The 15,927-nt window shown below is 38.2% G+C and overlaps 1 protein-coding gene across 1 annotated transcript in view; it reads right to left on the bottom strand.

Annotated features, from left to right (window-relative positions):
• GALNT2 (polypeptide N-acetylgalactosaminyltransferase 2) overlaps positions 1–15,927 on the bottom strand; it is a gene marked incomplete at its 5' end in the record, with an annotated part of 42,234 nt that overhangs the window by 4,047 nt on the left and 22,260 nt on the right. Inside the window, 6 exons of the mRNA XM_009075870.1 lie at positions 1,737–1,820; positions 2,019–2,111; positions 6,060–6,186; positions 11,250–11,353; positions 11,899–11,986; positions 15,789–15,876. Of these exons, the coding sequence (XP_009074118.1) occupies positions 1,737–1,820; positions 2,019–2,111; positions 6,060–6,186; positions 11,250–11,353; positions 11,899–11,986; positions 15,789–15,876 (584 nt within the window). The remainder of the gene's footprint in view (positions 1–1,736; positions 1,821–2,018; positions 2,112–6,059; positions 6,187–11,249; positions 11,354–11,898; positions 11,987–15,788; positions 15,877–15,927) is intronic.

The following is a 15,927-nucleotide window of genomic DNA, read 5'->3' as shown; positions in this document are numbered from 1 at the left end:
TTTCCCCCCCCCCCCCCCTTTATTCCTTTTTAAACTCCTTGTTTTTACTCAGAGTATTTTCAAGTTGAAGAGTTAAAAGATGAGTGATGACTACTATCTGGAAATCTCAATCATCTTCTGAGAGGTGACAATTATTTGATTGTGAACTGATCAAAAGGAGTAAACTTGCAAGCTTAGGACAGAATACAAAATGACTTGTACCAGAGAATGGGAATGAACATATGAACCCAGCCCAAAAAGCAAATTAAAGATGACTTAACATCACCATTTAAGGTGACTCAAAGCTTAATGCTATCAGTTGAGGTCATCAAGCCCTTCTGTCTTTTCAGACAAACTAGCTTGTGGCAGAAATAGGACATTCTGCATTGTTTTCTGACTGTTTTTATTTTAGTGTTAGAAAAGGGGTTAGGAATTAGAAAAAAAATAATCAAAGTTTTCCTGATGTCTGTTTTCTAACAGTTGCACATAAAGTACACTCACAGTATGAAAATAAGTAGGCAAGTCCATTCAGCAGAGTACAGCTGTGGGGCAGAGCCCGTGAGTTCACGTCAAACAGTAAAACAAGGGCATGTAAGTGCCTTTAAAAATGTCAGACTCAAATATGAGTATAATAATTCAACCCAGCAGGACAAGCACATGAGGGATGGCACAGAGCAAGATGACATTACACTTAACTATTGCTTATGGTAGCACATTTTCCAGGAGAGCTTACAAGACACATTTTTTTTCGGACAAATTAAACAAAAATAAATATCCTCTGGCATTTTTAAGACAAAATAAAGGAAAACTTACTTCCTCAGCACCTCCTGGTTTATGAGACTCCTTAGTATGTGTGGTTCTGTACATGTTTCACTGGGGCTGTAATAGCTGATGTTTTTGCATTTCAAGCCTGTATGTCACTAGCAGTCAACCGACTCCACTGACATGAAGTGCCCCAGGGAAAAATAGCTGAGCGTTCTTACAGGCTACATAATATCTTACACCATTACACTACCAATATTAGGTTGACCATGGACAAACTAGTTTATAGACTCAGATCTGACTTATTAATGGGTTATTCAACTAAAACCTTTTTATCCTTTCAAGAAGTGTTTCTCTTCAAGCATTTTTTGAGCACTCAGCTTACAGAAACTGTTAGCAATGTTATCTCTCATTTCTCTCTTCTCACCCCCCCCAGCCCCCTCCAAAAGTCAGTGATTTTCCAGTGACAAGAGAAAAGGAGACAAAGAGCAGAAGACTCCGCCTTAGGCATCAGCCCTTTTCTGCCAAACATACAAGGTCCTCTTGTCTGTTGACTCCTGTTACTGTACCGAACTTCAGTTTCCTCACTCAACTAGGAATGTGTTTAAGCAAAGGCAAAAGCTTTAAAACGGATGATGACAGGATACAGAACGCTGTGCTTTTCAGCAAATGGCTTGTGTAGGAGACTTAACTCAGGCACAGATGAATTGAGTTCTTTGGACACTGTTCTCCAAAATATCTGCTACTGCTGCTGTAGTTGCAGTAAATAGAAAAAGCAGCAGCAGCTTACCAGGTAAAAATTACTCTTTTAGAACAGAATTAATAAATAAAATAAATAATAAAATAAAAACAAATAAACCTGCACGAGGCATTGCATTCACAGATAAACTAAAAAAATATCCTTTACATCCAAGGAAGGAGGAAGAGAAGCCAATGATTTCTGGGGATGGCAAAAAAGAGAACTCCATACTAGCTCTGTTTTAGCCAAAACTCACCGTAACTCTGGATAAACATTTTCAAGATACCACTTGAAGGGTTTGCAGCTAAGTCTCTTTCTGAGCTCCATTCGGCTTTGAATACTAGAGGGGAAAGAAAAGACATTTTCCAAGTCAGGCTGCTGTCTTCATATATGTTATGGAATACATAGAAAACTCAAGAACAGTAGAACCACAGAAATACACCTTAAAGAGACAACGAGAGCTGGCACTGCTTTCACCTCAGAAGGTGCTGTGCCAAGAAGAATAAACAAATAGGGCAAAGAAGCACTGGTGACTTACTTGCCATAAGGTACATTCCTGGCTGAAGGCACTGCTGCATAGTAGAAATTTTTATACTCATCCATCCAGACTTCTGCTGCCCTGCGTGTATTTCTAGGGACAATCATATGAAACACATGGGTTATATTTTCTCTAGGTGCAATTAAACCATGTAATTTATCCTCAGGTTGATATTAACCCTTCCTAGTACTACAAAGTCAGCTGCCTCAAGCCAGGCAGAAGAGTCCCTATAAAAGACTCGAGTAATAGAAAACCCTTAAAGATTAACATCACTAAAATCAATGCATTTAGAATGAAACTTATGTCCTTCCCACACTCATCACTGCTACAGGTTTTCATCCAGAATTTAATACACATCTTGGAGTTCTTTCTGCAAACTTCGTGGAATTTGTTAGGTTGGTGTTTGGCTGGTTTTTTTTCTTTTTGTAAGCGTAACTTAACAGAAGCCAAATTCAGTGAGTGCTCACCTGTATAAGCAAACTAATTGGAAACATAAAAATCTCAACAATTGGCAATATTTAATGACCTCCTTTACCTTTTCAAAAACAGACATGCTAACATAGGCAGGACACATTTTCAGTCTTCATCCTAATCCTACCAGCACAGCAAAGTTCCAAAAGACATAAACTGTCATGACATTTAAGGCTATGAACCAAACAAGTCTGCTGTAGCTGAGCTAGCAGAGAAGAGGCAGCAATCAGAAAATATTTTTAATGCTTTAAAATTCAAGAGAGATTGATTATTGCAATAAATGTGGAAAAAATCCCACTAACTCAAAATGCTGCACTTCTAATCAAACACATCTCTAATTAGAATTCCTCTATTTATGTAACTGGTGTCTTTAAAATCTCCTTTTGGACTGCAAGAGGGTAATGGCTTTTTCCATCTCCTGGCTTCCATGTAAAACTCATTTACTTGTATTGTTCATAATTTTATGCTGAGAAAATCAAATCTTATTTCACTTGCAACTGCCATGCTCTGAAGCTTATTTTATATTTGGCAGCAAGTTCATCTAAAGCAACTGGGGTAAACTCAGTCAGCCAGTAACTTCTTTAATATGATTTTCCAATTCAAAAGACAAAAAAAGCAGTCAGGATAAAGTGAGGAGTCTTGCAGGCTGCGAGAAAGGAGGACATGGAGAATAAAACAGTCACAAGAAAGACCTGAATAATTTTTTGGTTGAGGATTGGGCTGTTTTTTTTTCTTTCAAAGATTCCTTTAAATTTTTTTGGTAAACAAAATCCCACTCAATTCAGAGTATGTCAGTTTATCCTCATGCCCAGTCTCTCAGGCCTGTGTGTCAGGCACTTAGGATGTGTCCCCTCTTGCTTGCTCAGCAATCAGCTTGGCCACCCTCAGGCCAAACGGATTTTGGTGGTGGGAGAGGAACTACTTGGTTTGCCAGGGTTTAATGACTCCAAAGATGCTTTTGAGGCCAAAACGGTGACACGAAGAGGGGCACTGTGTACTGCTGAGAACTGCCTAAACTAGAAGGGCCCCAAAGCAGGCAGGATGCTGAGGGACACAGTGCTGGGTGCACTTAATGCTGAGCCACAGCTAATGAAATGGAGCACTGAGGGATCAGAGGTAGCTTTGCGTGAAGCAGACTGGGGTCTGCAAGATTTACTGGATTGTCTGAAGTGGTGTGTTAAGACAGCACACACTGGTCTAACAAATCCTGCCAGACACAAGCTGTACCTGCCCATACCAGACAGCCAGGATGTGGTGTCCCCTCTAATGAAACAGGATTCCCAGTCTGATCCAGAATTACCAATTTGTTTTGGCTGCCGAAAGGCAGCGCATGCTGACAGGCCAGCTAAAAATATGATGCTTACCCAGAGCAGTCCAGAACAAACTGCACAGTCAAGGGACAGTTGATGGCATAAGCCACAAGTCCCAGCTGCAAGACCAGCACAGACTACATGCACCGAGTTTCTTGGCAACATGGTCCTACACAAATCTGATAAACTCTGTATTACAAAGATATCCCATTACCTTAGGTTTCTCATTCTCTTGTTGCTTAAATTGATTTAAAGGCATTCTGTGATATTGGTTTGACATCCAACAAAGCTGACTGAGGAGGAAACCTTCAAATGTACAACTTGTCAACTCTGTGTTTCAGCGATATACAACTCCTCTAGGTCAATTAAAAAATAATTCAATTTAAACAAAGAATTTAAATGGCATTTCAGAAGGACAAATGCAATAAATCACTTGCAGAGAAAAGCAGATCTGAAAAGAGATCTAAGTACCCAAGACACTAGGTTTGCAGGCTTCAGCTGTCCTCACCATTCAAGTACACGTGGGATCTCTTTTCAAAGCCACTTTGAACACAAATGACTTGAAAAAAATCCATCACAGTAATTGTGAGGACATTTGAGTTATCAAATCACAACAACGATTTGACTTCACAACACAATCCAAAACCTTTAATCCCTGTATGAAGGCAGAACCTTCAACCCCTGCTAATATGATGCATTTCCAGTGTCTGTTGTATCCTTGCATGCATACAGCCTCATCTTTTTCCTATGTTTCAGCTGGAGTGTGTTTAAGTGCACAAGAAAAGCAGCATCTTGCCAACACCCCAAAGATGGAAAAGCTACAGCAGTGGGAAATCTGCACAGTATATTCGTATGTTTAATCACTTTTATTAACCATCCCCCTTGTTATGACACTGCCATTTCAAAATGAATCATTAAACTAAAATAGTTGCACCCTAAGCCTATATAATACAGGTTAATTGCTAGATCTTTCTACTCTCCTGATACACGCTATAAATGTTGGAACAGAGACGTGATGTGTTGTGGATATTTCATTTGTAGCTTTTGTTTTCTGTTAAGTATTATTAATTTTTTTTTCACTGCAGCATAAAATACAGATCTCAAAGATTAGGGGACCAGAGAAAATCCTACACTACTACTGGAAGTAACAGGACCATGACTTTATTTTAGCAGACTATTAAATTCATTAGAGTCACCTTGGTGGCATAACCAGCATGGCAGGGATGAACTACACCCTAAGGAGATTCCTCAGACTGAAGTGAACCACAAGTCCGAAAAATATCAGAAGCTTAGAACATTCTTATGAATTTAAGTACATCGACACACTCTGTTGCTTCATGTTAAAGAGGGTTTGGGCTCCATATCCCTTCAAGGGTAAATAAACAATTTCTTTTCCAGCTCTTAACCCACAGAAGCTTTAGCTGAGACTTGTACTTCTTCAGCCCCTTGAGCATCAAGTCCAATTCTCTAGACCAAAACCTACAGCGATTCTTCAGCTACAGCTGATAGAGCCTTGATCAAAATGTCCACCATACATCCATGTAACACTTTTATCCACATTAAGTAAAAACCACGATGAACATGGATCAGCTTTGCTATTCTCACTTTTTACAGAAGAGGAACGGAAGGGTTAGCTCAGTTCTTCAGCTACTGCTATGCATTGTATCAACAGCAAAATTAACAGGCATATTAAGCCCTTCAACTGCAGTTTCTTAGGTCTATAGAAACAGCATTTTTAAATATAGCACAGGAAAGGCAAATATGATAGAGAACATAGTTGCCAACACACTGGCACAAATACCAGAATCAGTCTACATAATCATCTGCATCTCACATACCGATCATGCATTAATAAAAACCAAGCCAAGCATATTCATAACTTAGTGTATTCTAGCTCTTAGTGAACAATGAAACTGCTTCTATAAAATGAAGCTTTAGGATACAGTTCTGAAAATAAAGCCTTCTTTAAAACCAAATAAACACAGTGCTCAAAATTGATGGAATGCCAAGCTAAGCATTTCCTTTTACAGATTCTCAGTCTGCGTCCACTTGAAGTTTCCCTCTTTCAACTCTCAGGTGGTTCTTTCAACCTAAGCAGCTGCCTCAAAGTCATCAATATCTTTTTAATTAGTATTTTTTAATGATAGATAATACTGCAAATATTTCTGAAGAGAAAAGCCTTAAAATGGAATTACTGCCATCTGGTGATCATCTGGAGAAACCCAAAACATTGCTATTTAGCTGAAGACTTAACAGTTACCTTGCAAACACGGTACCACTCCCACCGGGAAACGTGTAAGGATGCTGCTTGCGGAATACGTGACCCACTCTGCTGCAAGGGATAATTTCTAGGCTCCCACCACATTGCCAAACTCTGAATGAGATCTCTGAAATAAAAACACAAATTAAAGACCAACATCACAAAATACTATAATTTCGTAGTATACTATTCACAGAGAAGGCTTTTAGTGATTACTGCTAAGAAGAATAGTAAGACAGTTTTCCGATAAATTCTAGGATAAACAAAGGCATATCTGAATGTTTATCATTCTGCAAGCTCAGGAAAAAATAACCATATTAACTTGGAAGCAAAACTTGGAAGCAAAACTTCTCTTATGTGAAGTTGCCAGCATCCCCCAAATGAGTAAAGCACACTGCAATTTGCCACAGTGAGTTAGGTGTATGTGTACTATTACTGTGCTTTATCTGAAGGACAAACAACAGCAGGTACACTTAACAGACAAATTAGTGATCTAGCTTATAACAGAATTTTTCATCTGAAGATGGAATAACACACTGGACAAAATCAAGATAATCAACAGAGTTGAGCTGCTAACTTATTATAGCAGACAAGCAAACACTCCCAAACATCGGCCGTGAAAGGAGTTAAATCAAGTCAATCTTGACTTGAAGATAGACCAAATAAAGGCACAACTTCTATAAACTGAAGGTTATGAACAGTACACTTCTAAGCCAACCTAGTGAACTGAGACAGCTAGTGATGACAAAAAGGTCTAGAAATATTTACAGGCTTTTCTCAACTTTGACCTTTGATAGCAGAAGTCTCCTAGTGCTGACAGAGAACTTCTTCTCATTCATTCCACATATGTGCAGTAAGAAGGGTTCTTCCAGTAGCACTCTTTCAGTTTGGATGATGCCCCCTTTAGTCCAGCAGCTGCTACCAGACAGCCTTAGTTTCAAGCCTCTTCATAACTGTTCAGCCTTTCAGATTTTTTTTCAAAAAGGCACTCTAAATTAAAGTCAAAGTCAGTGTTTGCCTTTTATGACTTGGACTAAGTGACATGCCTTCCCTCAGAAACCCTCTTCCACATACACAAAACAAGCCATAATAACTTCAAAAATGAAATTTGAAAAAACACATAAAAAAAGAACCCCACAACCACAGGTTAGAGAGAGCATGTTTTCTTGATGGTCTGTCCAGAGATATTAAAAAAGATGCTGCAATCTGAAGTGATTGTCAGTACAAGTTAACTGCCTTTCTTCTTGATGTCCAGGATTCGTCAATATGATCAGTCAGCATAGTTCCATCTATAGATAGATCATACTCCAAAAATATGAATGACAATATTGTCTTTGACAGCAACTTTTGCTCTTGATTTTCCACTGGAATTTACATGGTACCACAGGCAAAACTCATTTTGAAAGCAAAACTGATTCACTTGGTACAATTTTCACAGCACTGACCTCACTCTTACACCTCCTATTTTAAGAATGGGGAAAAAAAAAAAAAAGGACAACCACAGTAAATGACTGGTCACTGCTTCTATTAAAGAAGTTAGTAACAAAAGCACTTTTATGTTTCCACCAGAGTAAATTACTCATCGACAGAAGACTTCAGGCTCCTCCACGTCTAGCTCAAATTTGCTCCTATACTGTTCAAATTGTGAAAGCAAAGGAGTAATAGCTTTCTTGTAGCACTTTGAAGCATTATTTATGGAGTTTTGCTATAAAGGTCATACAATTATTAGCCCAATATGAGGGAATGCTGCACTCAGAAGAGCCTAGTGAAAGAAGACAAGATCTGATCAAAGACAAAAGCTTTTGCATTAGACAAGCAAGTGCAGACTAAATGCTTTAAATAGAGAATTAGACTTAAGTATTAGCAAATACATGTCTCTGAAATAACGTGAACTGAGATTCTGTTTAAAAATAAAGGTCAACGCAGTATACCTCAAGTTTGCTCTTTTTCAAATGATTCATCTGAAGGTTTCATCCAAAAAGTCAGTGAAATCTGTTGAATGTATGTTTTGAAGGCACTGAAATAGTAGTTTTGTTTTACAAGTAATTTAGAAATATTTGGTGTCAATTTCTTTCATTATTCATGGCTTCCTTTACCATTGCACATCAATATCACTAATTCTCCCTTCATAAATTCCCAGAAATGTAAACCAACATGTATTCTTTCTGCCATCTAAGATTGTGAAGAATCTTGCAAAAAAGGGAAAAATATGGAAGACAGTTCTATGGGAAAGACAGCAAAGGACTAGTATATAGGGAGAGCAAACTAATTCTTATTTGCACCAACGAGGCTTCTAAAGCCTGTATGGATTTTTAAAGAAAAAAAGAATACACATCAACTAAAACTCCAAACAACTCCCCAAACTCCCTTAAGGCATCTTTTTTGTCATGCTCAAACAGTGGGAGAATAAAATTTTACTGTCATAACAATTTCAGTGGACATAGTTCTTAATTGAAAAGACAAACAGCACATGAAAAATTCTTTGAGATTATATTACACCTCTCTACAAGATTTGTTCTTTTTATTGCAGCATGTCAGCAGTATAGAATCTGAGGAATGTCTTACTCATTCCCTGACTTAACAAATTATTAAGAATCATAGAATCATAGACTTTGCTGGGTTCAGAACTGGCTGGATGGCCCAGAGAGTGGTGGTGAACGGTGCCACATCCAGTTGGCGGCCCGTCACTAGTGGTGTTCCCCAGGGGTCAGGGCTGGGCCCAAATCTCTTTAAGATCTTTATTGATGATTTGGATGAGGGGATTGAGTGCACCACCAGCAAGTTTGCAGATGACACCAAGTTGGGGAGGAGTGTGGATCTGCTGGAAGGCAGGAGGGCTCTGCTGAGGGACCTGGATAGGCTGGAGAGATGGGCTGATTCCAACGGGATGAGGTGTAACAAGGCCAAGTGCTGGTCCTGCACTTTGGCCATAACAATCCCATGCAGCACTCCAGGCTGGGGACAGAGTGGCTGGAGAGCAGCCAGGCAGAAAGGGACCTGGTAGTTTGGATAGATAGATTGGACCTAAACTTTCTAACGATCCACCCAGTTCTCCAGTGTATTTTGATTCTCCTAGGCTTATCAAGAAGCATCGTAAGGATGCTAAGAATTCTGAGTTCTAGACAAGACTGAACTAACCTTGTACAGCAAACATGGTTATCAGTCACATTTAGCAACAGTCTGGTAATTTGGCCAGTTTAGGCAAAATACTGCAGGTTAGTCAAATTGAGACTATAGTAATGAGAAGAAACCCTCATGTAACCACTGCTCTGTACGCACTTGAAGGAAAAAATGCTAACTTTTATAAACTAAGTATAACATGCAGAATTATTTTGCAAGTCCATTTGGCAGGTTATTTACACATAACATCCTGTAACATGCCACTGACCCAGAGATACGCCCGAGAGTCGAGAGGCCTGACAAGTGTGCACACTGAATTTTAAACTGTACAGCACAGACTTCTAGCTGGTGCATGTGTCATTTATTGCCAATTAAATCATATGCCATGCAATTTTTACTCTGCTTCAGCTAGTCTGACAGCTAGGAAAAAAAATCATTAGTTGCCTGCTGCCTGCTTTCTGGGACCCCTAAGTCTCCATCTCCTCTTTCCCATGGAGGAGGGGGCACAGAATGCAGCAGGAGCAACATAAATGGCTTTTTGCACCTTTGAGAGAAGAGCTGTTGCATGTGCCCTTTCCTGCTATCAGGGCCTCAATTATCAAAACATAAAATTAGTTGCTAAATGTTAAAAAAAAATTGATTGCTTGAGTACACACTTGCAACTGATCAAGTATTTCAGTGTTTTAGTGGCAAAAGAGGTTTTCAGAGTGAATATGAGCACTGCTGTACTAAGGTTCTCCCATGACTTTCTGGGACATTTAAAAAACCTAAAAATTTTATTTATATAATTTAGCGATACACAGCCAAAACAGTGAGTAAACAGAAACATGGAATGTAATTGTTCAAAAGACCCAGAAGGTTTCTTTGAGCACTGCATAGGGTGGTCAGAGATAGGACTGCAGGGATGTGTCTTCAATCTAAGTTCATTACAGGAGTTTTAATGATTTCGTTACCACGTCTCCATTCTTGATGTGCTGTATACAACAGACACTTCCTTATAGGCCAAGCATATGCTTAATGCATATGCATATTTCAGTAACTCAAAATATTCATGGGTTTTTACAAGTTCAAGGTATTTTAAGATTTTTTTTAGTTGGCATGTGCAGAAGAGAAGTTTCTATCCTTAGAACTGTTCCTAAAAGACACTACTTGGAATGTCTGAGATGCACCTCTATCCGAAGAAACTAAACTCATGACAGACTGGAAGTCTTGAGAAGTTGTAGACTTCTGCTCCTCCCAAATCTTTTTTAACACAAGTATACTGGTCTTAACGGAAAAAAAAACCCCCTTTGTACAGCACTGTGATGCAAAGAGCCAAAGAAAACTACTCCTACCAGATTTAGTGACCAGGTCAAAGGAGAAATGGCTAAAGCACTAATTCTCTCAGCCACTCCTCCCTCTTGCCTAAATCCAACTCAACTGAACATCTGAAAATAAGGAATTACAGAAAAAAATGCCTTCGCAACCATCATTATCTCACAGGGCTAAAGTAGGGATATAAAACTATAGGACTCACATTAGGTTCAGACATCAGACAGTATACTATTGCTAATGTTAAAAAACAGATCATTCTTCAGTCAGCTAAGTTAGTTGATTTATTAAGGTGTATGTAAGAACATGAAACTCATGGACTTCTGTGTTCTACTTTTCACCATTAAATTTAAGCAACATCTCAAAAATATGCCTTTAGTTGTCAGCATTTAAACATTATGATTTTAAACCAATAACTTCAGATGAGGCTGTGGCTTTCAAAAGAGAGAGCATTTTTGAAAGCAATTGCCTTCTACAGCCTGTAGTCCTTTTACCAGCCAACTTCAATTACAAAAAAAATTCCACAGCTTAATGAACAAGTACTGTAATTCTCTCATACATAGCATACAATTCCTACCTTGTTTTAATTCTTACTGAAATAAACCTTTTGGATTTTGCCAATAATGCATATGAAATTTTTACTCTAGCTTTAACCCTCTTTGCACAAAAATCAGGAAAACCATGACTGTGTGACAGTAAAGGCAGTGGATGAAACCTGCTTTCTTTCAAGACTGATCAGAAGGTAAATAATGTACATACCTAGGTTTTCTCCACCCCAAACATCCATCATCATATCATACTTCCCTAGTTCTTCAAAATAGGATTTGTCCATCACAAACAACCCACCAGCTATCATGGGTGTCCTAAACAAATGAGAAAAAAATTATTTACAGCACCATGAACTGTGCTGTAACTACTATTTGCACATCAAGCTTAACACCTCATTGAAAAAATTGGCAATGCTTCTGAATGCAACTCATTTTGATTCTACCACTTCAAATGTTGCCTACACACATTTCTATGGCATATACAGTGCTATGACCACCTTCTGAGGCAGCTTCCAAATCTCCCTTTTGCTCACAAGTTTCTAATACAAAGGGTGGCAATTTGTGCCAGCAATAAAACATTAAAAGTGATGCTTATATTTTTAGCCCTCAAAACATACCAGCTTTAAACAAAATGACATCCACCTTTTCTTAAGGGTAAATAATCTACTGGTGTGGTTTAAAGTATTGGTTTAAATATTATTTATTTCTGAGAGCTTGAATGCTACATGAATATGAAGGAAATCTCAATATTGATGAAAGCTACAGTAAAGATCATCTTTCAGACTCAGAGAAGATATTTTTAACTTTGTTTAGTTGCAAACTACAATCTATTTGAGGAAGAAGTGATGGTACAAACATACTTTATGGGAGCAACTGGATTTCCTTGCCGTGCTCTTCTTTGCTCTGGTGTCATGTAATCCCACTTGAATACCAGGTTCCAATCAAAGCCTTCAAAAAAGAAAAGTAGGATCTTGAAAAAAACCTGGTCATCATTCAACTCATAGTAACAATGTTGACTGAAAACACTGGGAACTGTAATTTAAGTTAAAAAGTTAAACTTGTACAAACCTGTGGGTGGAAAACAAACAAGTAGGACTCCAGGTGAAAGGTAAAGAAGTTGACAAGACAATAAAAAAATTAATCTCAAATACAGAGTAACTTTGATTTCTCTTGTCATCTATTACATGAAGTAAGAAACCCAGTCAAGAAGTGGCAAAGCAAAAGCCTCATATGAATCCAACTCATACATCAAATAGAACAGCCTAGGAAGATCTTCCAGCCATTACCAATACACTCAACTGCTTTAAATAAGCAATCACACATTTATGTTTACACAGGCTTTATGCAGTATTCTTGGTACTCCTCTATCAGCAATAGGTCTCTGCCATGAAGGTCACAACAAGTAATGTAGGTCTCATTTATCTTCTTAACCATTTAACTTCCTGTTTTCCCACTGTGTGTTTTTAAGTGTATCATTTTTTAAACCTGAGACAAGTGCTAGAGCACCAAGATCTTACTTCCCTTATGCATGTACATATATGTGTGTGCACACAGCAACAGCTGGTCTGGTTCTGTCATGAGTTAAGCACAGAAGCACAAAGATCACTAGAACAGACAAAACCAATAGGTCACCTACAGCAGCTTTCTACCTAACAACCATTAAATTATCACCTTTGGACAATGATACAGAGCTGGTATAAGACAAAGTTCCTATAGGAAACACTTTCATAACAGTTTTTGTGCTGGGCTATGCCCATAAGCATGAACATCTACTAAAAAACTACACAAAGTCCATATCCATCTCCCAGTACACCTAGCAAATCAGCCTTGGACAGTCTGCCTGCTGCCAAACACATTTAGATCCTATGAAGTCATGTAACAAATGACTTCCAGATTTCTGGTGCACAGATGTCAACCGTTTTCTTTCTGCAGTATAAAGTAATTACTTTGTGGGGAAGTGGCGAAAAAAGCTAAGGTAAACAGACAACAATTACAGTCCTACAAAATGTCTGCATCCATAAATGTGCATAAAAATGACTGATGTAGAAAGCTGAAAACTAAACAGTTTTCATCGTAACTCACAAATTATCAATCACACATAATACAGAAATTATCCTAAACAGTCTCCACAACATGCATACCAGCTCTTTCTCTCCACATTTGAGTAGTTCATGAAGTGCTGCACTGTAAAAATGAAAGACCGTCTAAGTACTGCAAAACTCCAAGTAGCAAAACAGTAAAATGACTACAACCTACGGTACTGCAAAGCCTCCAGCATGAAACGTAAAATGAGTTCCAATATTTCTGTGCAGTTAAAGTCTCATTTCATCATACATACCAAGCAAAATGACTTGCATCTGGGAGAACTTGAAAAACCTACTGTTCTCCAGCAGAAGCAGCAGAGATAGAGTTACGTATACTCCAGTGAACACAAGGGGTCTCTTTTGGAACACAGCACTCGCACACACTGAACAAGTGTATAAACTGTCTACCCATTAAAAACTGGTTTTCCGTCTCCATTTTCACAGACTCTGGGGAAAATCTGCACTCAGTGAGATAGTATCAGTAACGCCGTGAAAGGAGTATTTTTAAACACAAGTGCATATCTAATATGAAATCCTATCCAGTGGAAACTGCATCACAGGCATACTCTAAATTATTAGATCTCAGCTAACTACAGTTTATTCCAGTAATTACAGTGTTTCTCAGGGTGGCATAAACACTTTTGCAAATCCCCTCCTCAAAAAAACCAAAACATGGAACACAAACTGCAAAGATTTAATATTGGCCAGGCTTGGGAATTATTTCAGATGTGTCCATTTAAAAAAAGAGTGTACCATTTGCTAGGCTGCTTGTCTTGGGTGATTAAGTCCTTTCCAAACAGACCAGGGACAAATGCTGTCCCAGCTGTTTCAACTCTCCATACTTCAGCCACACCAGATACTGTATCTAAGGCTGAAAGCATAGTTTGGTTTCCATGTTTAGACTTGGCCCCAGTGAAAGTGTCCCATGTTGCCAAATGCTGTAGTGCCTCTAATATGGCAATCTGTGCCGTAGGAACTCACAAGAAACATATTATTCACATTTCAATGGACCCTCAAATAGCTTGAAACACTGATATGTGCAAAATTTCTATTAACCTTAAAAAAAATACAAGACAGCTTCTCACTCCTCAATCCACAAGTACGTAGTCTTGCACTTCTTAAAACAAAAAAAAACCAACTGAACACCCCATCTATTTCCATTGTGTCCAAGGGGAGAAAATGAGCACTAAAAAGTAATAGATAAATAAATGAATTGGGAAATGTAGTTTCAAAGATCAAGCATGAAAAGCAGTAACAAGTGAAACAATCTCTCAATCTTCTCCCGCTTCACTTGGGAAGAATTTAAGAGCATGAGTCCAGCAGCAAGCAATGAAAGGTTTCAGTGAAAGAATTCCTTCTCCTACTGCAGACAACAGTGAAAGCCACATAATGGTATAGAGATTTCTGTACTCGAGGCTTAATGAACAGATTGGGTAAAGGCCTTAAGGTTTAATAATGCTGACACACAGATAATAGGACAGAATTATACATTAGCATACTGTGAATATATGCACTGTAGGTGTCATTTCAAAACGTTAATTAAAAGGATATAGAACCTCACACCTCCAGATCAATGACGAACTTATAGCATATGCACCATTATGCAAATACTGCTTTTATTTTAGCTTACTGGAACAAAACTTGGTGGCCAGTGAGAGACTAGAACCTGAAAGAGCAGGCTTGAAACTGTTTTTTCCTTCCTCACTCAAGAAGGTCAAAAAAAGGTGGAACATTGTGAGAACAGAGTCTAATTTTTTTAATCAGGGCTCATCTTAAATCTTTATGCAGACATTTCAGTTTCCAGGGTTGTGGGAACAATTACTTACAAATAGAAAAAATAGAGAGGGTGAAGGGAGTAAAGAGGTAGAGAACAGCTATTTTAAATACTAGATCCATGTCTGCAGTGAGAGAAGTTTTGAAAACCTGTATTAAGTAAGGATTTTAGTGCGTAGTTGCCTTCTCCCTCTCTGGAAAATGAGAGGGGAGGAATTCTTTATATTTATTTTTATTTAGGGCTTCACAGGTCTTTTCACTACTGGCTGTCAACAGTTTACACTAACTAGACGTAGTGAAACTGCAGTACTTCTAAACTCAGTTTAACAGGGAATTCTTTAATCGTAAAGGTATAAACACTGCAAATATTCATGGCCACATGTTAGTCTCTTCACAATTACATATCATGGCTAAGAGAAACATTTGTTTTAAAACACATTCCAAAGCTTTCTGCTTATTCAGAAGAGTTTAATATTTTAAGCAAACCAGCATCTTGAAAAAAACCTCATAGACACTGCATTGTTGATGGGCTTCTAAACTAGTGAGCAATTAAAGCCTGTCTCATCTAAAAAGTGAATCATAACCTCTGGCTATAAGCTTCTTCTGACACATTTGCACAACCCTACAAACATTGGAGCAAGTCTTGCATATTGGTAAAAGACAACATAAACTTTTAAGAATTAGTATAATGAAGATGAACTATTTTAAAGCAGAGAACAATAAGGCCAATTAAAATACAAGCCTAGAAACAAGTGACCCACAGCACTTAAAACTAGATGTATGAAAGGGAAAGAAGAGTGTGTTAATTGCCCATTCCACAACTGCAGTGATTATGAGCTTTGATTCTTGATGCTTACTCTTTTAAAAGTCTGTATTCCAGTACAGGTACATACCGCCTTTTAAATCAGCTGACGCCCCCACGTACTGGAAGTTGTCCATATTAATTACATCAATAATAGGAGACACAACTCTGGTCTTGTCCTAAAATAAATATTAGAAAGTAATATTGAAATAATGAAATCAATATATAAA

The sequence above is a fragment of the Acanthisitta chloris genome, unplaced genomic scaffold (assembly GCF_000695815.1).
Source record: "Acanthisitta chloris isolate BGI_N310 unplaced genomic scaffold, ASM69581v1 scaffold24195, whole genome shotgun sequence".
NCBI lineage: Eukaryota > Metazoa > Chordata > Aves > Passeriformes > Acanthisittidae > Acanthisitta > Acanthisitta chloris.
This window is presented reverse-complemented; position numbering and strand designations above follow the sequence as displayed.